The sequence below is a fragment of the Heterodontus francisci genome, chromosome 17, assembly GCF_036365525.1.
Source record: "Heterodontus francisci isolate sHetFra1 chromosome 17, sHetFra1.hap1, whole genome shotgun sequence".
NCBI classification, from domain to species: Eukaryota; Metazoa; Chordata; class Chondrichthyes; order Heterodontiformes; family Heterodontidae; genus Heterodontus; species Heterodontus francisci.
Window position 1 is genome coordinate 77,387,100 of NC_090387.1, and position 26,365 is coordinate 77,413,464.

Below are 26,365 nucleotides of genomic sequence, written 5' to 3' on the forward strand. Positions count from 1 at the left end.
TTGAGCACAAAATATCAAGGCTGACATGTCAGTGTAGTACTGTGGGAGTGCTGCACTGTCAGAAGTTCCGTCTTTCGGATGAGACATTAAACCAAGGCCTCATTTCCCACCCCTCACCCCACCCCCCCCCCCCCCAAGTGGACGTAAAAGATTCCACAGCACTATTTCGAAGAAAAGCAAGGGAGTTATCCCCATTGTTCTGGTCAATAATTACTTGTCAATCAACATCACCATAACAGTTTATCTGGTCATTATCACATTGCTGTTGGTGGGACCTTGCTGTGCGTAACTTGACAGTCACGTTTCCTCCATTACAACAGTGACTATAAAAGTACTTAATAAGCTGTAAAGTACTTTGGCCTGTAGTAGTGAAAGGTGCTATATAAATGCAAATCTTTCTTTCTGTTTAGTATTTAATGTACTTGGATGAGGCTCTCATAACTGGCCTCTTCCTGGGCTGCAAACTGGCTTTCATGTTTTAGAGTCATAGAGAGATACAACACTGAAACAGGCCCTTCAGCCCACCAAGTCTGTGCCAACCAACAACCACCCATTTATACTAATCCTACAGTAATCCCATATGCCCTACCACATCCCCACCATTCTCCTACCACCTACCTACACTATCTGTAATTTACCTATCAACCTGCAAGTTTTTGGCTGTGGGAGGAAACCCATGCAGTCACAGGGACAACTTGCAAACTCCGCACAGGCAGTACCTAAAAATGAACCCAGGTTGCTGGAGCTGTGAGACTGCGGTGCTAACCGCTGCGCCACTGTGCCACCCTTTTAAAGGAACCATCGGTCTTAGCCTAGAGAAAGTGCCATGCAGAATGTAGGCAAATCCAATTCTTCAAGTCCCTAAAATAATTCAAAAGTAGAGATTGTGCTACAATTATTGAGTATGAGTTTCTAACCACCTTGCCACCCCACTGCTCTCCGAGTCCCAATGTGTGCAAGCCAGTTGAATGCAATTTACTTTAATATTTTTCTTTTTAAGAGTTGTGCTCAGCTGTTTCATTTTTTTGCTCCCAATCTTCCCACAGGAGGTAGAGCGTGTGGCCTTCCTTTGGGACACTAGCTCAGGCCTCGAGCTAGACCGGTCCATCAGCCTAGAGAAGCTGCTGGAAGAGGAAAATGGACACCAGCCATACAGTCAACCTTTGCTAGGACGTTTTAAGGTAAGGTACAGTTGAAAAGGTCTGGCTGCTACTTGAGGCTATCTATGTTAAATTGTATATCAAGAATTGGGGAAGGGTGGGGTGCAGCGTAGTGTCCCTGAGCAACATTCTTGTCTTATCCACCCTAGATCATCACAAGAGGGCAGGGTTGGGTGCAGAAAACTAAGGCCAATATTTTGTTGACAGTCCGCCGTTCCATGTTTGTCTTATTCATTCCTTCCTGCTCATCCTTTCCATCTGCCCTCCTGATAGTATCAGCTTAGCTCAGCTGGTTGTGAGTTCAAGTCGCCTCCAGAGCATGTAATTCAGACTGACACTTATTGCAGGACTGACAGAGTGCTTTACTGTCAGAGGTGCTGTCTTTTGGTTGGTCCTTGAAACTGGGCCCCTGGTCTAATGATTCAAGTGAATGTACTACTTGAAGAGTAGTTCTCCCTGTGTCCTTCCTCCAGCAGGTAGCACCACCAAACACAGATTAATTGGTCATTTCTCCTGTTTCTGTTTGTAACACCATTGCAAATTTTAAGGGAAGACGAGTTATGTCTCCTATGTTCTATTTCTGCTCCTTTGCCCTTGCTTCTATCCTTCGCGCTGGCTGAAATAGGCCATTTTTAATCTTAACTTTGTTTTGATTCTAAACTAAGCTTCAAACCCCACATCCTATCCATCACCAAGGCTGCTTACGTAGAATATACAGCACAAGTCAGGCCATTCAGCCCAACTAGTCCATGCCAGTGTTTATGTTCCACCCAAGACTCTTCCTATTTTCCTCTTATAAATCGATCAGCATAACCCTCAATTCCCATCTCCTTCATATGTTTATCTAGCTTCCTCTTAAATGTATCACTACTAGAAGTCTCAACTGCTCCCTGCGGTATTGAGTTCTACATTCGCACCAATCTGGGTAAAGAAATTCCTTCCGAATTCTCTATTTGAATTCTTGGTGGTGATCTTATGTTGATAGTCTCCAGCCACTTCCCTAACCTTACCCACCTCAAGCTGCTGTCTTGGCCTCTTTGCTGCCTTACATCACTGCTGCAAAAAATCCTTGTCCATGGATTTGTCACCTCTAGACTGGACTTCTCCAGTGCTGTCCTTGCTGGTCTCCCATGCTCCAACTTTTACCTCAGCCACCTGTATGCTGTCCTGCACCATGTCCCAGTCGTGCATGAATCCACCCCTCCTTCCTCACTGACGAACGCGTGTTTCCTGTCCACCAGCACATTGAATTTAAAGTCTCAATTTTCATCTTCCAATCCTTTCATGGCATTGCCCCATCCTAACTCTGCAACCTCTCACACCCTTCCATCTTCAGACCATGGCCTTGTATGCATTCCAACTTGTAGAGGGCCTTCAGCCACCTCGGACCCACTCTCTAGAACTCCATCCCTAAACCCTATCCACATCAGCACTTCTTTCCCCACAAGTAAGAACCTAATCAAAACTCATCTTTCAACCACTCTCCTAACTCTCCTACCATAGCTTAATATCAGTCCCTGCTTATTTTTTTCCTTAATGCATCTGAGACATTTTCCATGTTGAGGGCACCATCAAAATTCAGGCTATTAATGAAATTCAACCATGACATCTGTTACTTTTTACAATAGATGCCATGGTGTTCTTTGATATCTATTGTTGTTCACACTAAAGGATTAAAAATGTTGGCACAATAGTCTGGCTTTATGATTCTACAGTAAAGATAATCATGTGTCAGCAATACACCATTCATCCCTGATACAATTGTTCATGTCTACTCACTCCTATAGAATTGACTGTCAGTAAATGCTGCCACCTACTGGAATTTAAGGCAAATTAACTGAGAAAGAGAAAAATGAAAGACTTAAATTTATATTGTGCCTTATTACATGTCTCAGAACAACTGAAAGTTCTTCTCATGCAATTGATTACTTTGAAGTCCAATGGCACTTGTTATGTTGGCAGATACTGCAGCCAATTTGTGTAAAACAAGACCCATAAACCTATAGATGTCCACAGCACAGAAGGAACTATTCAGCCCATTTTGTCTTCTTGTGAAAACAATCCAAAGCCAATCCCACAGCCCTGCTCTTTCTTACATAGCTGTAGAAACATAGTACGATAGGCCATTCAGTCCCTCTAGCCTGTTCCAACATTCAGTTAGGTCAAGGCTGATCTGTACCTCATTCCATTTTGAGTATTGCTAAAAATAGAGACATTTTGTCGAAGTTTTTCGTCTTGCATTCATCAGGACAATTCGCAAGAATACTAATGTAAGGGAAAGCAATAAATATATTCTGTATGGGAGAGAGTGCTGATTGATTGGCAAGTGGATTCTGTATAGTAGAAGAGTTGCCATGGAGAATGCACCAGTTTATGCTGACTGACAGTTAACTGCCAATCTTTGTTTGAAATTTAAACCAGGCAGCTTGACTCTGATTGGTCAAGGCATTGCCCCGAGGAATGAACCAGCAAATGGCTGTCACTTAATTTGACCAATCAGAGTCCTGATGAATGCAAGACGAAAAGCTTCACCAAAATATCTGTTTTCAGCAATACTCAAGTTCTGTACTACCAAACCACTATTCTCTCCATTTCCCTACCTTTGCTCCAAATCCCTTGATACCCTTACTCAAATATAACCTATCATCTCAGTCTTAAAAATTTCAATTGACACAGAATCCACAGTCTTTTGAGGGGAGAGAATTCCACAATTCCATTACCCTGTGTGTGAAAAAGTGCTTCCTGATGGAACAAGGTGATAAGGTCAAGGTGATTATCTAGGAGACGTCAAAGAATACAATGAAGGATAATGCATCCTGAACATAGTCACTTTGATGCTTGTGGTTTTGGCCAGGTTTGGTAGCTGGGTTGAAGGGATTTAAGCAGGAAGTTTTGGGAGAGGTGGGCATATAACAAGGAGGCAATGACATGTTCAAGGACCTTTGAGAGCAAAGGGAGGTTGGAAATGGGACAGTTGTAGGAGAGGTTAAATTGATCAAGGATGGACTGTTAAGGAAAAAGAGACTATGCCTGGCCAAAAGGGAGCTATTAACAATTGCTTGGGAACCAGGAAGCGTAACAAAGATGAGGGGTTAGGTGGGAAGGTGGGAAGAGGACCAAGGGAATACAAGGTGCATCTTATAGAAGGATCTTGGAGAGGGCTGAGGTTGGGTGGGGTGGGGTGGGGGCTGGATGGTGATAAACTAATCTGAGGGTTCAGACAATATAAATAGCTTGAACTTTGTTCATTTCAATGCATGAGTAAGATTACTGCTTGTAACCATACCCTTCTATCTACAAAGCCAATGTTGAATGTCATTTAATGTCCTTTTGATCAAATTTCAAGAAAGTACATCTCCTGTCCTCCAGCTTCATACAGAGTGTAGCTGGCTGGGAATTGGAGGCAAACTATGCGGGTCTTAAATTGGTCAGAGTTCTGCCAGTCTCCCACTGTAATTTTGGGAAATACCCCTCAGAAATGGTGCAAACCTGGTTATGCCAATTCTCCATTTCCCGTTGACCATGTCAGGGGCAGAGCCTCCAGATTCCCACCCCTGGGCCTCAGTCAGGTCCTGGTGTAGTTGTTGGTACTGTTATGTCAAGGAAAATGAAGCATACTGGCCTCCACAAGGACACATGTGGGGCACACTGGTGGACTGCAAGCCTCATAAGTGGTCTGGATCTCAAAAGGGGATGAACTTTTATTCCTGGATCTGATCCCTTGCTTGGTTATTTCCAGGGTAGATAAGGTCCAGGCAATGCATTACCCCACTACCACGTGCAGACTGGCAGCTGACTTTCCACTGGCATGGGGCAGGCAGTCTCCCTAAGATGCTCCCAAAGTGGTACATGTGCCAACCTATCCCATACAAAGAAGGTGCCCTCCCACTTACCCTGGCAAGCACAAACTTCGGTGGACTGGGTTCGTGGGAAGCAATGGCGGAATTGAAGCATAGCTGGACAGATCACTGCTAGTGGAATTTTGGGGCCTTTGCTGTTCTCTTTTGGTTTCTCAAGGTTACGGTTCTCAAAGATTAACAGGAACTTTCTTTCTGTCTTTGTCCCATATCTGACGTGAAGATGGGAGTGCTCCTTCTAAACCTCATCAATGTTCATCTTAAGGCAAAACATCATCGTGAAGTCATGTCAGGCATCCCGCACAAACCCCTGAAAATGGACATGCTCCGGGCACACCTCGCAGGTATTTCCATTACATTTTGTTAAAATGGGTATTGCTTTCATCAAAACATGATGCAAAACAAACAAAATCAAGCCAAATTCACCTGGTCACTTGGAAATGGAGTCGTTGTGACAAGGCCGGTCAGTGGAGCAGCTCAATGCTTAACAGCTCCATTAATGGAGGAGTACAGGACTGGCATTACAAAAGGAACTGGCATACATATAGCTCCCTTAACATAGAAAAATGTGGCTAGGTGTGGTATGGAGAAAGGACCAGTCATTGAGCTGAGTCCGAATGGGAGAGTTAAGAGAGGTTACAGAAGAGGTGGGCGTTGAGAAGACTTTAAAGGCAGAGAGAAGACAGAACAAATGAAAAAGATAGAGTGAGAGAGATACAAACATTCACAGAGTAGTGGAAGGGTTTAGGGAAGGAATTCCTGAGAATACATATGAGATGTAAAAAAATCTATCACTGGTGTGGGAGACAAGAGATGCACAGGAGGCCAGAGCTGGAGGATTGGATTGCACAGAGAGGACATTATGCTGGCAGAGTTTGCAACGGTTGGATGGTGAGAGGCAGAGGAGAGCCTTGTGGTTTTTACTCATCTCTCTGCAGAGAGATGTCAGACCACAAGCATTTCCCCACTGCTCAACATTACCCTCCCCCTCCCCAAAGCCTCTTAGCAGCAGCGTAGCAGGCATCAACTGAAATTCATAGGGTATCTTCATATTTTTTGTTGTACAGTCTACGGGAGAGTGGCAGAAACAGACAAATTGCAAAAACGGCTGAAAATGCCCATTTTCACTGTTACCCTGTGGGTTGTGATAAGCTGCCAGCAAAGTATGATGGTAGGCCAATGGTAGCCCTGTGAAATTTCACCTCCTTCCCCAACACCTACTCCAGTTCTCAACAACACCAGAGACCCACCGATGTTGGTGGGTCTGTAAATTCCAGCCCATCAAGGTCGGCTGACCTGGAATGCATTGCCTGAAAGGGTGGTCGAAGCAGATTCAACAGTAACTTCCAAAAGGGAATTGAATACTTGAAGGGGAAAAATGTGCAGCGTTGGGGAGTGGGACCAATTAGCTTCTTCAAAAAGTACAGATACGATGGGCTGAATGGCCTCCTTCTGTGCTGTATGATGCTATGAGTTCGAAGATTTAAATAGAGGATTAATAAAATTAAGTTGTGGTTGATCTTCCTGACCATAGTAAATTGATGAGCTGAAGGGCATTCTCTTTTCCTGCCTTTCAGACCAGAAGCAGCTCATCATTTTGGGCCACTTTGGTTTGCAGCCTGATGCCATTGAGTTCAATATATTGAGAGAAAACCACTTCCAACACTGTGTTCCCAGTGATGTATTCACCAATATCAGCAGCAATAACCAGAATGGTGACATCACTCAGGACAACATCTGGTGGAACCAGCAGGTTCAAGCTGCCTACACAGGTAGGAGAAATCTCACTGCCCCTTTCTCATAAGGAGCAAATACATTTTACACCAAATGGCTTCCTTTTAAAGTATCTGTGCCTGGTGAGATATTCTACAGACGGTGAAGAACATGCCTCATTCAGTGAGATGATGATGCTGTTGTGTCACTGTACATATCTGCTGCCTTCCGTTTTTGGTGATTTAGGTGCAAGATTCCTGCTCATTTCCCCTCTTCCCCCCACCCCCCACCCCGGCCCTGAGATGCAAAGATCAATTGTTTGCCTTATTGTGGCTCCTGAACATCCCTTTGGTGGTCTGGTAGCATATCCACCTTTGAGTGGGAAGGTGTAGGGTTCGAGCTCTGCTCCAGATAATCCCGATGAGGGGAGACCAGAAACCAGATCTCCAGCTCTGACTTCTGGATTGACATTCAGAGGGGCACTCACATTGAGTAGATGTGCCTGGTTCTCTCTTTCCCCACGCCCCCCCACCCCCACCCCACCTCACCCATAGTCCCATTTTATGGGTCGTAGGAGCCCGTAACTCCCTCCCATGGTAGAGGACTACACCCTATCAACTGGTAAAAAGGTGGTTACTGCCATGGAAGGAGCATTCACATTACTGCCTGTCAGAATGTAAATCAGCCTGCAAATCCTTTTGCATTATTCTCCAAGGAAAAAGTGTGAAGATACAACAATAACTGTTGCTCCTTTTGAGACCAAAAAGTTGAACCTACGACTTTCTTGTTCTATATGCTTCTGTGCACTAAGACATTGAGTGTTGTTAAACCAGGAAACCTTTGATTCACAAAGGTCATTTGAATTAAATTACTTCTTATTGTGAACTTGACCTTATACTTCTTGGTACTTTCCTTGAATGTGGCAGCTGTGTTCTTTCCCCCACCTTCATGGCCTGTTGAAAACATCTCATCTCTTTGTTTCTGCTCTTCACAGGGAGATGGGGAGTGATTCGACAGGGTCTCAGCAACCCCTGGATTCCAGATGGTTGGAAATGGGGAGGAATTGTATCACAACACTGCCCAGTTTGGACGGAGTTCTTCATCAATTAGAGACAAACTGGAAAAATTGTTCTGCACTGAATAACAAATTTGCTTCAAGAATCACAGAGAAACTGGGCCACCATGACTATTTCAAACTGTTTGTTGTTCGGTTTCTTACCAATCCCACAAGATAATTCAGCAATGGTGCAGGATCCTTCATTAACTGATTTAATCTGGTTAGACTAAGTGATTCTTTGAATTCACATACCAGCAGATAACCTTGATTTACAGTTAAACCCTGGAAAAAATTGGGAACCACGTGTAACCCAGGATCCTCGCATCTCTCCCTGGAAAGGGAAGATACTGAATTTGAAGCATGTGTGGTGATCTGGTTGAAATCTAGTTGCAGAGTGTCTAGAACACATCGTGGAGCCTTGAGTTGCATCAGACTTGATCCTAGTTACTGCCTTCAGGACTGCTCAGAGTGATCCGACAGGGTATCCTTAGCCCTTGGATACCAGATGGATGGAAATGGGGAGGAATCATATCTCAGCACTGGTTCATCTTGTCTTGGAGCTTACCATAACTTACTGATCCCAATGGATGTCAATAGACTTTCAGATTCAGCTCGGCATTCCATCATGTGTACCTTCCATATTAGTCTGATCTTGTCGGCCATTCCTATTTTCGATAACGTCATCAATTCTTTGTCAAAGAAAAACAAAATGTTGTAACCCAAAATTTAATGGGGGACTTCTTCCAATTTCCTGTCATGACTCCAGTGGGACGCCCTGTGGAATTTCAGGCCTGTGTATTTCACTTCTAACTTCATCACCAAGAAATTGGTGCAAAGCAGAATTTGTAGATTTTCAATATTTTTGAAGTAGTGGACATCAATGACTATTTCAGGTTTTTTTGGCCTCAGCCAGCACTTGGCCAAGAAGGCAAGTGTTGGAAAAGGTTCTGCATTCTACCAGCCAATTTACGATTTTCTCTCTTCATCTTCGAGTGGTGGCTCCTGCTGGGATACAGTTCCAGAGATGTTAATGAGCATCCCACTCCTCACCAAAGTGACTACTGTGAACATAGATTGTCAATAGGTTATTCACCATGGAGGCATCATCCATACACGCCCACTTTGCAGCAACGGTCACTGGATTGTGATCCGGAACAGGAATTCGTTGCAGTTCAGGCTTTTAAAATGTTCTTTGTTTCAACAGTTGTATGGCTTCCACTCTAGAATTCTGTCACTCTAGAATTGGCCTTTATAGCCACTCCAGGCACTGCTCCACAAACCACTGACCACCTCCATGCGCTTACCCATTGTCTCTCGAGACAAGGAGGCCAAAGAAGATGGCTTCCCATGAGCAGAATTTACCCTGTCCAACACGCCTACTTATGAGCTGCGCCCTTGCAGAGGCTAAAAGAGACAACTACCTTAACTCTGTTATATTGAATATTGCAATTTATGTAGGATTCCCACAACTTTCTTTTAACAGCTCAAAGGTGGAAATAGCAAATGTTAAACCGGCCTTGCACAGGCTAAAATCACTACTGTATTATTTGCACATTAGCAGAGGCATCAAGCATTTGGCATAAACTATAAAATGAGGTTATATTCTTGTACTCAAACTTCACGGCCTGTTAATGTCCAAAGACCAATTTGTTTTCTCGTTTTTTAATGTGTTCTTTAGCACATATAAAGGGCTTCAATTAGAAGTCTTTTCTTCTTTCAACATTTAACATCTCCTGAGAAAGCACTCAAAAATATTCTATGTCTTCTTCCTGATTGAGATTGGGCTTTTATTGGTCCATCCCCAGACCTAAGGGAACTAAATCTTTCTCTGAAGATGAATATTATAGTATATGGGCCTGAATTTTAAAAGAAAAGTTGATTTCCAGGATGTGGGTTTCATTCATTAGACCCAGTATTAATTGCCCATCCCTATTTGCCCTGAGAGCGTGGTAATGAACCTTCCTCTTGAACTAACTGGTAGTGGTTTGATACAACTGAATGGCTTGCTAGGCCATTGCAGAGGGCAATCAAGTGTCAACAATAGGGGGTTATAGAGACATACAGTCGTACAGCATAGAAGCAGGCCCTTCGGTCCACCGTGTCCATGCCGACCATAATGCCTATCTATACTAATCCCACCTGCCTGCATTAATTCCATATCCCTCTATGCCTTGCTCATTCATGTATCTGTCCAGATGCCTCTTAAATGTCACTACTGTTCCTGCCTCCACCACCTCCTCAGGCAGCTCATTCCAGATACCCACTATTCTTTGTGTGAAAAATTTACCCCTTTGATCCCTTTTAAACCTCCTCCCTCTCACGTTAAATCTATGCCCTCTAGTTTTAGTCACTCCTACCATGGGAAACAGACTCTGGCTATCTACCCTATCTATGCCTCTCATAATTTTATATACCTCTATCATGTCCCCTCTCAGCCTCCTTCGCTCCAGGGAAAACAGACCCAGCCTATCCAATCTCTCTTTATATCTCAAGCCCTCCAAAACAGGCAATATCTTGTGAATCTTTTCTGCACCCTCTCTAGCTTAATCACATCTTTCCTGTAGTGTGGCGACCAGAACTGCACACAGTACTCCAAATGCGGCCTAAACAACGTTATGTACAACTGTAACATGACGCCCCAACTCTTGTACTCAATGCCTCGGCCGATGAAGGCAAGCATGCCATACGCCTTCTTCACCACCCTGTCTACCTGTGTTGCCACTTTCAGGGAACTATGTACTTGCACCCCAAGGTCTCTCTGCTCAACAACACTCCCCAGGGCCCTGCCATTCACTGTATATGCCCTGCCCTGGTTTAACTTCCCAAAATGCATCACTTCACATTTGTCTGTGTTAAATTCCATTTGCCAATCCCTTGCCCACTTTCCCAGTTGATCTATATCCTGTTGTAACCTTAGACAACCTTCTTCACTGTCCACTATACCACCAATTTTGGTGTCATCTGCAAACTTACTAATCATGCCTCTTACATTCACATCCAAGTCATTAATATATATGACAAACAACAGAGGGCCAGCACCGATCCCTGCGGCACACCACTGGTCACCGGCCTCCAATCTGAAAAACAACCCTCCACTACCACCCTCTGCCTCCTATCACCAAGCCAATTTTGTATCCAATTTGCGAGCTCACCCTGGATCCCATGTGTTTGAACCTTCTGGACCAGCCTACCATATGGGACCTTGTCAAAGGCCTTGCTAAAGTCCATGTAGACAATGTCCATCACCTTGCCCTCGTCAATCCTCTTGGTCACCTCCTCAAAAAACTCAGTCAAATTCGTGAGACATGATTTCCCACGCACAAAGCCATGCTGACTATCCCCAATCAGACCATGCCTTTCCAGATGCATATAAATCCTGTCTCTCAGAATCCCTTCCAATAACTTTCCCACCATTGATGTAAGGCGCACCGTCCTGTAGTTCCCTGGCTTATCCCTGCTGCCCTTCTTAAATAAAAGCACAACATTAGCTATCCTCCAGTCTTCCGGTACCTCACCTGTGGCTAACGATGATACAAAAATCTCTGCCAGGGCCCCAGCAATCTCCTCCCTTGCTTCCCATAGCATCCTAGGATACACCTGGTCAGGCCCTGGGGATTTATCCACCTTAATGCACTTCAAGACCTCCAACACCTCCTCCTTTGTAATGTTGATATGCTCCAGGATATTGGTGTTCCCTCCCTTGAACTCATTAGCTTCCATGACCTTCTCCATGGTAAATAGGGATGAGAAATATTCATTTAAGACCTCCAGGGTTCTCCAGGACTCCCCCATAACTCCAGCAGAACCCCTAGGGAAACAGGGAAAACAGTCCATTTTAGCCATTTACACATTTCCACTAGTCTCACACCAAAGTTACTGTAGGAGACCAGGAGAAGCACAATGGAAATTTCAGGCCTATGTGTCCTATTTTCCTTTGTTTGTTTTGGCAAGAAATATAAAAACATATAAAAACAAACAGGAAGAGCTTCTACGGGTGTATAAAAAGGAAGAGAGTAACTAAAGTAAGTGTGGGACCCTTAGAGGATGAGACTGGGGAATTAATAACAGGGAACAGGGAAATGGCAGATAATTTAAACCAATATTTTGCCTCAGTTTTCACGGTGGAGGACACTATAAACATCAAGCAATAATAGATGAGCAAGGTGTAAATGGGAGGGAAGAACTTGTAACAATCTCTATCACGAAGGAAAAGGTGCTGGACAAGCTGATGGGACTAAAGGCAGACAAGTCGCCAGGACCTGATGGCCTGTATCCAAAGGTTTTAAAAGAAGTGGCTGCAGAGATAGTGGAGGCATTGGTCATAATATACCAAAACTCATTGGATTCTGGTAGGGTACCAGAGGATTGGAAAACCGCTAATGTGATACCACTATTCAAGAAAGGAGGAAGACAGAAAGCAAGAAACTATAGACCAGTTAGCTTAACATCATTGGGAAAATACTAGAGTCCATTATTAAGGAAGAAATAGCAGGACATTTAGAAAAACATAATGCAATCAAACAGAGTCAAAGTGGTTTTATGAAAGGGAAATCAGGTTTGACAAATTTGTTAGAGTTCTTTGAGGATATAACAAGCAGAGTGGATAAAGGGGAACTGGTAGATGTCGTGTATTTGGATTTTCAGAAGGCTTTCAATAAGGTGCCACATAAAAGGTTATTGCACAAAGTAACAGCTCAGGGTATTGGGACTAATGTGTTGGCATGGATTGAGGATTAGCTAACACACAGAAGGTAGAGAGTCGGGATTAAAGGGTCTTTTTCAGGTTGGAAAGCTGTAACTAGTGGGGTGCCACAAGGATCGGTCCTAAGGCCTCAACTATTCACTATCTATATTAATGACTTGGAGGAAGGGACAGAGTGTAGTGCATCCAAATTTCCGGACGATACAAAAATAGGTGGGAAGACATGTTGTGGTGAGGACACAAATAATCTGCAAAGGGATATAGATAGGTTAAGTGAGTGGGCAAAAACTTGGCAGATGGAGTTCAATGTGGGAAAGTGTGAGGTCATCCACTTTGGTAGGAAGAATAAAAAGGCAGATTATTATTTAGATGGAGAAAGACTACAAAATACTGCAGTACAGAGTGATCTAGGTGTTCTTGTACAGGAAACACAAAAGGTTAGCATGCAGGTGCAGCAAGTAATTAGGAAGGCAAATGGAATTTTGGCGTTTATTGCTAGGGGGTTAGAGTTTAAAAATGGGGAAGTCTTGTTACAGCTGTACAGGGTGTTGGTGAGGCCACACCTGGGGTATTGCTTACAGTTTTGGTCCCCGTATTTAAGGAAGGATATACTAGCATTGGAGGCAGTTCAGAAAAGGTTCACTCGCCTGATTCCTGGCATGAAGGGGTTATCTTATCAAGAATGGCTAAACATGTTAGGCCTTTACTCATTGGAGTTTAGAAGAATGAGAGGTGATCTTATTGAAACATAAGATTCTAAGGGGGCTTGAGAGGGTAAGTGTTGAGAATATGTTTTCACTAGTGGGGGAGTCTCGAACTAGGGGACATAGTTACAGAATAAGGGGTCACACATTTAAAACTGAGATACAAAGGAATTTCTTTTCTCAGAGGCTGGTGAATCTCTAGAATTCTCTACCTCGGTGAGTTGTGGAGGCTGGGTTATTAAATGTATTTAAGGAGGAGGTAGATAGATTTTTGAAATCTTGGGGAGTTGAGGGTTATGCAGAGCAGGCCCGAAAGAGGTGTTGAGACCTGGGACAGATCAGCCATGATCTTATTGAATGGCGGGGCAGGCTTGAGAAGTTGAATGGGCTACTCCTGCTCCTATTTCTTATGTTCTTATGTTGAAGCTGGAGAACTGAGTCATGACTAAAGAGACAATGGAAACATTTTTTATTTCATCGCTGAAAGCAGTGACCGAGAGAACATTCTGGAACTCAATAACATCGTAAACAGTATAGAGAAAGTAAATTCAGAACACCAAATTAAAACATGACAGTTGGATAAGCTGTATCAGAAAAAAAGCATATGGAATTCTACGTTTTATTAATGGGGCAAGAAGTAGAAAATCAAAGAGATTACCTTAAACCCGTGCAAACCAGTTTGAATATTGGCGTAGATTTTCAATTTGCCGCCTAGGCATTAAACTAGGGATGTTGGTTGGTCGTCTGTTACAGAAACTGCACAAATTTTATTTCTATGAATTTCAACAATGATGGGGTGAAGGGTGGGATGGGGCAGTGGGGAGGGGTTGGTGACCCAAAACTCCGACACATTGACAACCGCAGGGAAAACGAGTTGACCAGGTGTAAATCCTGCTTGACACCTCAAATGGGGAAGTTAGCCATTGTTGCTATGACTACCAACAAAATGGAAACACAAGTTATTTTTATTGGCCAGTGCCTTCAAATATCATTTTTCAAACAATCAGTTTTCTGAGAATCTTCTCTCTGGCTAGTCGGCAATAGACCAGTCACGACATAACACCCCCATGAGGAGATTATTGTGCTCAGAGATGGTTGGTAGTGTTATGGGCTAGGCCTGCAATCCTTTCCAGCTTTATGGGGGGAAAAAAAGACCTAAAGCTCACAGCACTCATTGTCCGGACCTGGACTCTGACGTCACTGACAATAATAAAGAACGACTCCATGTTCCTCCTGTTTTCATTTTCTCTGCTCCTTTAATATAGTCTGCACTGGCCCGTATGCAACTAATATGATTGATATTTAATCCAACTTACACTGTCACCACATCAGTGCATTAAACATAAAGGCCTTAGGCTTGTCTTCTGATGAATCATGCTGACCTCTGCTGATCCTCAAATAGTTTGAACATATGAATACTCAGAATTCATGCCTCATTCTTCTTAAGAGATGTTATGTACAAATCTGAAGTCATGATTTGCACAAAGGATGTGTCTTAAAGCGGCACAGCTTTCACCAAAAAATGTTCAGCAAACACAATTGTAAAAAAAATTAACAAAGCTGCTATGTGATTACTTGAATTGAAGTTTTTCAATGTGTCACTCATGCATGCCACAAATGGTACACAATATTCTGGCTTTTCTTCCTCCCTGCTCAAAAATGATTAGCCACTCACTTTTTCTTGAAGATAGTGCACCTTTAATTCTTCAGATTCTTTGTATAAGTAAAACATTTATTTTCCCCTCTTCTCCCCTGCTAGCACTGACTCACGCTGCATTACAGTACCATAGACTTTGGCAACCCTTCATTCTCCATCAGCAAGCCTGATTAATGGTATGTGTGGGCAGTGGGGTGGGGGGCTGGTGTTAGGAGGTTGTAGACATCAGAGCCCCACTTAACATCCTCGAGCCTTGTTTCCCAGCAGAGTTTGCTGCAGAGTGATCAGGATTGGGAATTCCGACTAATAACCCAAGGGTACTGTGACTAACTGTACAGTCCAACTGCTCCTCTAACTGAGGTTAGCAAACTCAGCACAGCCTGGAGATAAACCATGAGACCCTCCTGGTTTGCATGGCTCAGGCCCACTGAAAAGTGCATTTATGGACTGACTCATTAGGGTTAGCCCCAACACTTGATATTTTTGGCACGGGTGCAGAGATGTCACCACAACCTACATGAGATTGTTAAGCTACTTAAAATGTTCGCCACAATTGCATGGGGGGGCAGGGGAAGTGCTGTTTATCGCAAATTCATGACTGCTGCTGGAAGCAGATCTGCGGACATCAGCTAAGGATACAGCTGTGATTTCCCGCCCCTCCTGGGAGGAGGTAATGGAGTCTTGTTGCCATCTATTGAAATGTATCCTAGCAAGGACTCAACATTTTCAGGGGAGGTGATGGGGAAGAAAACGGGGTGAGAAAAGAAAAAGTCTTTAGGTGGTCATTTCCTGTTGTGTGCTGCTAGAAAACAGTTCAATTTTTCCACAAGTCTTTCGAAACTGTACAATGAGCATTCTACTATCCCACAGAAAGTAGTAGTAAACTTTTGCTCTATCTAACCACAGATATAAGATGTCTATCCAAATACTAACATAATGTAACTTGTTTCTATCCAGCATATTTTTAAAGTTATTCAAAGCTGTGCACTTTTTTTAGAATCATGTTTGTTGTGTGACAGTTTGCTTCACTGTTACTGACTGCTGCCGTTTCTTTTGCCGGTACCGGAGTTAAAATCACCACAAGGCTCAGCAATTTTCATTCCTTGTTCCCAATCTCACTGGTATTATTGTGTGTCATTCACTTGTGCAACCAAGTGAGTCACTGAGCTCTTTCTTACTGACCTGCAGTGTGTAATTCCTCCCTCCCCCGCTTCTTAGTCAATTTCAATAACAGGGCATCCCAACAAATTACAGGAATTTACAGAGAAATAAGATATGTGATGGCACACACAAGTGGGTTTTGGGCCTTGCAGGCAAAGGAGATTTGTTTCCATTAAACGTTGTTCCCTATTGTGAACATTAAAACTCCATTAAGCCTGCTCCTTCCACAGGCAATCGAGGATTCTACATCACTTATTTAGTCTCCTAAAGACATAAATATCCAACCTCTTGGCTACAGGGGCTGAATCGTGGTGGCACAACCATGAAGTGGGCCTAAGGTTCCCAACCCTCCAAGATTGTTGTGAAATCTCCAGAAATTGAAGACAGCACTTTGAAGGAGTGCAGTCTGGACCATGGCACCAATGGATATGGGACTGTACAGGAGGGAACAGCAAAGTGCAGAAATGCAGTAGCTATAGGCGATTCCATAGTTAGGGGAGAGATAGGCATTTCTGTAATGATTATCGTGAGTTCTGCATGGGATGTTGCCTCCCTAGTGCCAGGGTAAAGGACATCACTGAGAGGGTGCAGGATATTCTACAGGGGGAAGGAAGTGAGCTAGAAGTTGTGGTACCAACTACATAGCAAGGGCAGGTATTGAGGTCCTATGATCAGATTTTCAGGAGCTCGGGAGGAAGTTAAAGGGTAGGACTTTGAAGGTAGTAATCTCTGGATTGCTCCCAGTGCCACGCACTAGCGAGAGTAGAAATAGGAAGATAGGGAGGATCAATGCCTGACTTGAAGCACGGTGCAGGAGGGAGGGTTTCAGATTCTTGGGGCATTGGAACCAGTTCTGTGGCAGAAGGCACCTATTCAAAAGAGACAGGTTGCAGCTCAACAGGACTGGGACCAATGTCCTCGCAGGGAGATTCGCTAGTGTGATTGGGGATGGTTTAAACTAAATTGGCAGGGGGATGGGCAGCAGCATATAGAAGTAGAAAAGAGGAATAACATGCATAATGTGAGAGTGTTAGTCCTAGAGAGCGGAGTAGTTCCATATTAGATGAGAGTGGACTGAGAAGGACTACAAGAAAAGCGAAGACAGGATTACGAGGCGTGTGTAAACAAACAAAGTCTGGTGAATAAGGTTGGTGAGCTACAAGCACAAACAGCAGTAAGGGAATATGATGTAGTGGCAATAAGAGAAACGTGGCTTAAAATGGTGAGGGCTGGGCACTTAACGTACAAGGATATAAAGTGTTCAGAAAAGATAGAGAAGTAAAAAATGGAGTGGGGTGGCAGTACTCATTAGGGAAGAAATTGTAGGGTTGGAAAGGGAGGATGTCCTTGAGGGGGCAAGGACAGAATCTATTTGGTTAGAGTTGAGAAGCAAAAAAGGTACGATTACACTACTAGGGGTATTCTATAGGCCTCCAAATGGTGAGAAAGATAGAGGAGCAAATCTGCAGCAAAATCACAGAGATGTGCAAGAAGTATAGAGTGGTGTTATAGGAGGACTTTAATTACCCAAATATTGATTGGGATAATGTAGAGGCAAAGGAGGGGGAGGAATTTCTGAAATGTGTTCAGGAGAACTTCCTTGATCAGCGTGTTCTCAGCCCAAATAGAAGGGAGGTATTGCTGGGTCTGGTGCTGGGAAATCAGGTGGGGCGAGTGAACCAAGTATCTGTCAGGGAGCACTTGGATAAGAATGATCATCGTATCGTAAAGTTTAGACTAGTAATGCACAAAAGCAAGGAACAAAATATGGTAGAACATCTAGATTGGAAGAGGGCTAATTTCAATGCGATGAGAAGGGATCTAACCAGGTAAAATGGAACCAAAACTTGATAGGAAGAGCTGTATTGGAACAATAGGTTATCTTTAAGGAAGAGATGCTTCAGGTGCAGGCTAGGTAGATTCCAACAAGGGCGAAAGTTAAGGGAAACAGAAACAAGGCTCCTTGGAAGATGACAGAGATAGAGATTATGATTAAACAAAAAAGAGGGTATATGATGCATGTCAGGTGAATTTTTTGAGTGAGAACCAACCCATGTGCAATAGGTTGAGAGGGGAGGTGAAGAGGAAAATAAGACTGGCAAAGAGAGAACATGAGAATAGAATGACAGTCAACGTAAAAGGGAACTCAAAAATCTTCTACCAACATGTAAATAGTAGTGAGAGGTGAAGTGGGGCTTATTGGGAACAAAGAGGGTAATATATGCTTAGAGGCACAGGGCATTACGTAGTGTTCACTAGGGAAGTGGAATCTGACAAAATATCGGTAGAAGCAGAGTAGAGGAAATGGACAGGGTAAAAATTAAGAATGAGGAGTTACTGGAAAGGCTGGCTATGCTTAGGATAGATAAGACATCTGGTCTGGATGGCTTGCATCCCAGGTTGCTAAAGGAAGTGGGGGTGGAGATAAAGGAAGGGCTTGACATAATCTTCCAATTTTCCCTGGATAGGGGGGAGGTGCCAGAGGATTGCAGAGTGGCAAATGTGACACCCTTATTCAAGAAAGGGTGTAAGGACAGTCCTAGCAACTACAGGCCAGTTAATTTAATATCAGTGATGGGTAAGGTTTTAGAAACAATAATCGGGGGGTGGGGGGCGCAGAATCAAAAGACAATTGGAGAGATTTGAGTTAATTAAGAATAGCCAGCATGGATTTGTAAAAGGTAGATCGTGCTTGACTAACTTAACTAAATTTTTTGATTAAGTAACAGAGAAGGTTGATGAAGGGAATGCAGTGGATGTTGTTTATATGGATTTTAAGAAAGTATTTGATAAGGTGCCACATAAAATGCTGGTTAACAAAATTGAGGCTCGTGGAATAGGAGGGTCAGTATCAATGTGGATAAACAATTGGCTCAAGGGCAGAAAACAATGAGAAATAGTAAATGGCTGCTTTTCAGACTGGAGGATAATAGACACTGGTATTCCCCAAGGGTTAGTGCTGGGACCACTTATATTTTGCTATATATAAATGACTTGGATCTTAGAATGTAGACTAGAATTTCAAAATTGTCCAATGATACCAAACTTGGAGGTGTGGCAAACAGTGAGGATGATATGAATTGCCTGCAAGAGGCCATAGATAGGCTAGCAGAATGGGCAGACAGGTGACAGATGGAATTTAATACTGACAAGTGTGAGATGATGCATTTTGGCTGAAGGAATAGGGAGAGGCAATATATACTAAATGGCACAGTTCTAAAGACTGTGCAGGAACAGAAGGAACTGGCTGTTCATGTGCACATATTTTTGAATGTGGCAGGACATATTGAGAGAATGGTTCGTAAAGATAGATAGAAATTAGATGAGGATAGTGCAGTTGATGTGGTCTACATAGATTTTAGCAAGGCTTTTGACAAGGTCCCACATGGCAGACTGGTTAAAAATAAAATCCCATGGGATCCAGGAAAATGCAGCAAGGTGGATAAAAAATTGGCTCAGTGGCAGGAAACAAAGGGCAATTGTTGACGGGTGTTTTAGCGACTGAAGGGCTGTTTTCAGTGGCGTTCCATAGAGCTCAGTACTGGATCCCCTGCTTTTTGTGGTGTATATTAACGATTTCTTTCTTTCTTTTGGGCCTCCTTATCTCGAGAGACAATGGATACGCGCCTGGAGGTGGTCAGTGGTTTGTGAAGCAGCGCCTGGAGTGGCTATAAAGGCCAATTCTGGAGTGACAGGCTCTTCCACAGGTGCTGCAGAGAAATTTGTTTGTTGGGGCTGTTGCACAGTTGGCTCTCCCCTTGCGCCTCTGTCTTTTTTCCTGCCAACTACTAAGTCTCTTCGACTCGCCACAATTTAGCCCTGTCTTTATGGCTGCCCGCCAGCTCTGGCGAATGCTGGCAACTGACTCCCACGACTTGTGATCAATGTCACACGATTTCATGTCGCGTTTGCAGACGTCTTTATAACGGAGACATGGACGGCCGGTGGGTCTGATACCAGTGGCGAGCTCGCTGTACAATGTGTCTTTGGGGATCCTGCCATCTTCCATGCGGCTCACATGGCCAAGCCATCTCAAGCGCCGCTGACTCAGTAGTGTGTATAAGCTGGGGGTGTTGGCCGCTTCAAGGACTTCTGTGTTGGAGATATAGTCCTGCCACCTGATGCCAAGTATTAACGATTTGGACGTAACTATAGGGAGCATGATCCCTGAAGGTAGCAGGACAGGGTGATGAGGTGGTTAAGAAGGCATATGGAATTCTTTACTTTATTAGCCAAGGTATGGAATACCAGAGCAGGGTGGTTATGCTGGAACTGTATAACTCATTGGTTAGGCCACAACTTGAGTTTTGTGTGCTGTAGGCCCTGAAAGGTTGATCAAGGAACGCTTTATACCCAGCATGCTCTAAGACAGCTAACAATAAGCGCAGAACTTGCTGAAGTAAGCTAACAGACATGTTGAAGCTTGTGGTTAGGAATATGTGACCGTTAGACTAGATTGTTGAACAAGAACAGATAAAAGAGGAACAGATATAGGGGAATGAATGGTGGTTATTGTAAACAAGTCTGGACTTCTGTCCAGGTGGCTAAATGGCTAATGCTTGCCAAAGATGAGATAATGCTTGAAAATTTGTGCAAAACAAGATCATGTGAGTAATGGGTTGAGCAAGGAGCCTTCAAACAATATATAAGGGTTAACACTTGAGGGTATTCTTGGCGAGAACCCAGGAGCAACTCTCGAAGGTAGGACCCTAAGTCTGGAGGCTCAGTGATCAACCGTGACAAGAGTCTGATCACCTCTGTGTTGATGGGTAGTATCTTGTACAAGAAGTGAGACTTGTACTTATTTGGTGTCTAAATAAAACTGTTGTAAGCATTTGTATGCTTTAAGTGATTTTAGTACTAATAAAATGAAGTTATATCTTTGTCTGTCACGTCAGTTGGTACCCTACAGAGAAAAAGGGTCAACAGTGCAGTTCTAGTCACCTCATTACAGAAAGGATGTAATTGCACTAGAGAGGGTACAGAGGAGATTTACGAGGATGTTGTCAGGACTTGAAAAATGCAGCTATGGGGAAAGATTGGAGAGGCGGCTGAGGTTGTTCTCCTTGGAACAGAGAAGGCTGAAGGGAGATCTGATTGAAATGTACAAAATTTTGAGGGCCCTGGCTAGAGTGGAGATGAAGGGTCTATTCACCTTAGCAGAGAGATCAGTGATGTTGGGGCATAGATTTAAACTGATGGGTAGAAAAATTAGGAGATGAGGAAAAACTTTTTCACCCAGAGAGTGGTGATGGTCTGGAATTCACTACCTGAAAGGATGGTTGAGACAGAACCCTCAAATCATTCAAAAGGAGTCTGGATATGCACCTCAAGTGCCATAATCTGCAGGGCTATGGACCAAATGCTGGAAGGTGGGATTATAATAAGTGGGCCAAGTGGCCTCTTTCTGTGTCTTAAACTTTCTATGATTCTCTTCTATAAAGCATATGGGGTCCTGGTTTCATAAATAGAGGCATAGTGTAGAAAAGCAGGGAAGTTATCCTGAACCTTTATAAAGCTCTGGTTAGGCTCCAAGTGGAGCATTGTGTCCAGTTCTAGTCACCACATTTTAGGAAGAATGTGAGGGTCTTTGAGAGGGTGCAGAGGAGATTTACCAGAATGGTTCCAGGGATGGGGGATTTTAGTTACAATATTAGGTTGGAAAAGCTGGGTTGTTCTCCTTAAAGCAAAGGAGCATGAGGGGAGATTTGTTAGAGGTGTACAAGATTTTGACAGCCATAGATAAGTTAGGCAAGGAAAAACTGTTCCCATTAACTAATAGTACAAGGACTTGGGGACACAGATTGAAAGATTTGGGCAAAAGATGCAGGGGGAATATGAGGAAGAACTTTTTTACGCAGCAGGTGGTAATGACCTGGAATTCGCTGTCCACAAGGACGGTGGAAGCAGACACAGTCAATGACTTCAAAAGGAAATTGGATGGCCACTTGAAGGAAATAAACTTGCAGGGCTACAGGGATCGAGTGGGGGAGTAAGACTGACTGGATTGCTCCGTGGAGAGCCAGCATGGACTCGATGAGCTGAATGGCCTGCTTCTGTACTGTCATTGACTCTATGACTGGCAGACAGGACTTTGCCACCAACATTAAAGTTGGTGGTGAACCTGCTTCCACCTAGCCCGGGCATCTGACCCACATTTTACAGGTCCCCAGGCTTTAATTGTCCTGAGGCGGGACTTCCACCCATTTGAGGGAAGAGGTCCTGCCCCAGTGAGCTGCCAGCCAATCTACAGCCCAGCCGACATCATGGAGCCAGGACCTCAGGTAAGTTGGGCTTGCCTCACCGGGTGGATGGTTGGTCGTGGCGGCAAGGCAAGTGTAGTCATTTGGGGGGAATGGGGGGTGTCTTGAGTCCCAGGGGTAGGTTGGGAGGTAGGGGCGACCCTTGATCGGGCACCCTGTTCCCGACTGCCATGGCACCACCCCAGTGCGCTGAAAGGCCAGCAGCTATCACTGGGCGGCCTTTCGCGGCCCCAGCACGCCCGCTTTCCATGGGTAAAATAGCCGTGGAGCCTTGATCGGTTTGGGGTGGGCGGGCGGATGGTTCCCCCCGCCGACCGCCGTAAAGTTGGCTTGAGGTGGGAGCAGGGTGGGATGACCTCCTGGAGCCTCCTGCTCAATTTTACACCAACACCATCTCCCCCCACGCCACCATCCAACCTTCTTAGGCGGTGTAAAATTCAGCCCTATGACTCCTGGACACGTCTACGACTAAACCCAGATAAAAATTCTAGGGGCATTTAACTAAATCTTGTACTTTAAAAAATTTTCTTTTGAACATTTTCTTTGTTATAAAAGTAGTGGAGATGAGTGGGTGCTTGGCGATAGGACGTCATGTGATGAAACTTCCAGGAATGCATTCAACCACAGCTGGCACCCTTAAGTGGGCCAAAGCAACCTCATGGACAAGTTTTCAACATCAATACTCAACGTATTGACAGGCCGGGGTAAAAGTGCTCATGAGGTGGATTCAGCCCACGGACTGTACGCCTCACAAGGCAGTCATAAGGAAAAACGCCATATGAACAGTGAACAGAAAACTCCAAAATTTTCACATAGCCAATGTTCAACTTTGGAATGCTTTCCTCTGTGGAGAACACTGCTGCAGAACATTGTGTCCTATGAGGAGAATTTCACATATCCTTGTGAATACATATGCCTATAACCAAGACTTTCAACCCAACCAACTGTTTATCCAACTCCCTTTTGAGCCCCAAACTCTTCTGCTGGGAGTCAGGCCACCATATTCATTGCTCTTGTCAAGAGAAAAAAGTTTCATCTAATCTCTTGTCTCCCTCAAGGCTTGTCAGTGTTAAAGCTCAGTCCCTACTTATGCATTCCAGGTCCAAGTCACTAAATTGCTTGCTTACATTGTATTCCACCTTCCACACCAGTACTTCCGATATTTCTTCCTTTTTCCTCAACCAAGGATTCCCCTTCACTGTGGTTGACAGAGCCTTCAACCCATCCCATTTTCCACACTTGAGCTTTCATCCCTTCTCCTACCTCACAGACTCATGATAGGGTTCCCCTTATCCTCACCTCCCACCGCACTAGCCTCCACATTCAACAAGTCATCTGCCACCATTTCTGCCACCTCCAGCAAGACGCCACCACCAAACACATCCTCCCATCCTCTTTTAGCATTACAAAGGAATCATTCTCTCCATGACACCCTGATCCCTTCTTCAATCAGCCCAACATCCACTACCTGTCCCAAGGCACCTTTCCATGCAAGCGCAGAAGATGCAAACTTCCCTTTTGCCTCCTCCCTTCTAAACACCCAGGGTTCCATACAGCCTTCTAGGTGAAAGTGATTTACTTGTACTTCTTTCAATTTAGTATACTGTATTCACTGCCTACAATGTGGTCCCCTCTACAGGTGTTATAGGTAATTCCATAGTCAAGGGGACAAATAGGCATTTCTATAACCGTTATCATGAGTCCTACATGGTGTGTTGCCTCCCTGGTGCGAGAGTAAAGGACAACACAGAGAGGGTGCAGGATATTCTGCAGGGGGAAGGGAGTGAGCCAGAAGTTGTGGTACATGCTGGTACCAATGACATTGCAAGGGCAGGTATTGAGATCCTATGGTCAGATTTTCAGGAGCTAGGGTGGAAGTTAAAGTTATTACTCCCAGTGTTATGTGCTAGCGAGAGTAGAAATAGGAAGATAGGGACAATCAATGCGTGGCTTGGAGCATGATGTAGGAGGGAGAGCTTCAGATTCTTGGGGCAGTGGGACGAGCTCTGGGAGATTTACCAGAATGGTTCCAGGGATGGAGGATTTTAGTTACAAGGTTAGGTTGGAAAATATGGGGTTGTTCTCCTGAGAACAAAGGAGATTGAGGGGAGATTTAATAGAAGTGCGCAAGATTATTACAGGCTTCGATAAGTTAGACAAGGAAAAAGTGTTTCCATTGACAAATGGTACAAGGACTTGGGGACACAGATTGAAAGATCTGGGCAAAAGATGCAGGGGGAATATGAGGAAGAACTTTTTTACGCAGCAGTTGGTAATGACTTGGAACCTGCTGCCTACAAGGCTGGTGGAAGGGGAGCTAATCGATGACTTCAAGAGGAAGTTGGATGGCCACCTGAGAGAAATAGACTTGCAGGGCTATGGGGATCGAGCAGGGGAGTGGGACTGACCGCATAGCTCCGTGGAGACCAGTATGAAATCGATGAGCCAAAAGGCCTCCTTCTGTGCCATAAATGGCTTTATGACTCGATGACCAAACGCAGTTTGGATGATCACTTTGCTGAACATTTCCATTCAGTCCACAAGTATGACCCCAAGCTTCCAGTTGTCTTTCATTTTAATTCACCGCCCTGCACCCCCTCTGACCTCGGTCCTCGCCCTCCGACATAGTTCCAATGGAGTTCAACAGAATCTCGAGGAACAGCACCTCATCTTTTGTTTTGGCACTTTCCAGCATCTGGGCTCAACATCGTGTTCAACAATTTCAAATCATATCCACTGCTCCCATTTTGTTCAGACAGTAAGTGCTGGCAATGATTCTGATGATGCTATTTACACCTGCTCTGCACTCAAATTTTGTTTCTTTACATGTCCCATTTCATCCCTTGCCCCATCATCCCTCATTTAATCTTTCCTGCCTTCCACCCTATCACAGACCTTTCCTTTTGTTTTTCCTACCCTTTCCCCACTTCTGTGTTTGTTTACAACCTGTCATATCTGTAACATTTCCCAGTTCAGCCTAAAGTTCATCAATCTGACACACTAACTGTTTCTCTTTCCACAGATGCTGCCTGATCTTCTGAGTATTTCAAGCATTTGCTGCTTACATTGACTTCTTCTCAGCCTCTCCGCTTTTTAAAGGCCTGCAACATGTCTCCTTTCAGAACTCCCCTGCTCTTCTTCAAAATAGTGTCATGGGATCTTTTACATCCACCTGAGAGAGCAGATGGGTACTCGGATTATTGTCTCATCCGAAATATTGCACATCTGATGGTGTAGCACTGCCTCAGTACTGCACTGAAGTGTCAACCTAGATTGTGTGCTGAAGTTTCTAGAGTATGACTTTGCCCTCTGACCTTTTAATATTACAATGGCAAAATAATTAAGGAAAGGCTAATACTACAAATAGAAACTGAGTAAAGTCATACTGCATAAATATCACAGGCGCAGCTAATTGTTTTAGTTTAATGATTGTCATGCAGACCCCCACCTGTCAAAAATGAGGCATATTAATTTTGTCATATGAACATTGATTTTAAACTGTTGCTGGAGTGAGGAAATGACTTGTTAAACAGATCAGCAGTGGCTAGAAAAGACATTTACCTACCAACAGACAGTGATTGTGGAGACAAAGGACCATTCCCTGACACATTCAACCCACAATGGACTTTGATCACCAGACATTGAAGGTGAGGAAGCTCACATTCTAGGATGACTGCTAAGATGGCCGAATCCACAAACAGACGTGGTCAAACCAGCTCGTCACATGACTAACCTGCTGGGCAATCTGAGTTTTTTTGAATTGTACAGACAGTTTGACAGAGAAAGACTGTTTGCTCCTGGACTGAGAAGACCTCTCCTGTCTGCTCCCATCTCTTTCTCATGGAACTCCAAACCCACTGAAGACACGTGAACCTCAAGAGAGAAAAGTCTCCAACATCGAACACGGTTTAAGAAGAACACAGGGCCCCAACAAAAAGCAAGACCTACCTACAATCAAAGACTCTATCGCGTGTGCATGTGCGTATTGTAGGCATTAACCGAATTAGAGTTTAAGTTTAATAAAGTTCAGCCTTTCTTCTTTAAACCTAAGAAAACCTGTTTGGCTGGTTTCTTTGTCTTATAATTGGAAA

The 26,365-nt window shown here is 44.0% G+C and overlaps 1 protein-coding gene across 2 annotated transcripts in view; it reads left to right on the forward strand.

Annotated features, from left to right (window-relative positions):
• LOC137379245 (endonuclease/exonuclease/phosphatase family domain-containing protein 1-like) overlaps positions 1-25,408 on the forward strand; it is a 59,249-nt gene extending 33,841 nt beyond the window's left edge. Inside the window, exons 5-8 of one of the 2 annotated variants that reach the window (XM_068049956.1) lie at positions 1,047-1,181; positions 5,241-5,361; positions 6,595-6,789; positions 7,725-10,394. In XM_068049956.1, the coding sequence (XP_067906057.1) occupies positions 1,047-1,181; positions 5,241-5,361; positions 6,595-6,789; positions 7,725-7,840 (567 nt within the window). In that variant the 3' untranslated portion in view covers positions 7,841-10,394. Of the gene's footprint in view, positions 1-1,046; positions 1,182-5,240; positions 5,362-6,594; positions 6,790-7,724; positions 10,395-25,296 lie in introns of those variants that run through there. The other variant, XM_068049957.1, reaches the window with a different exon arrangement.
• Positions 25,409-26,365: the final 957 nt, after the last annotated feature.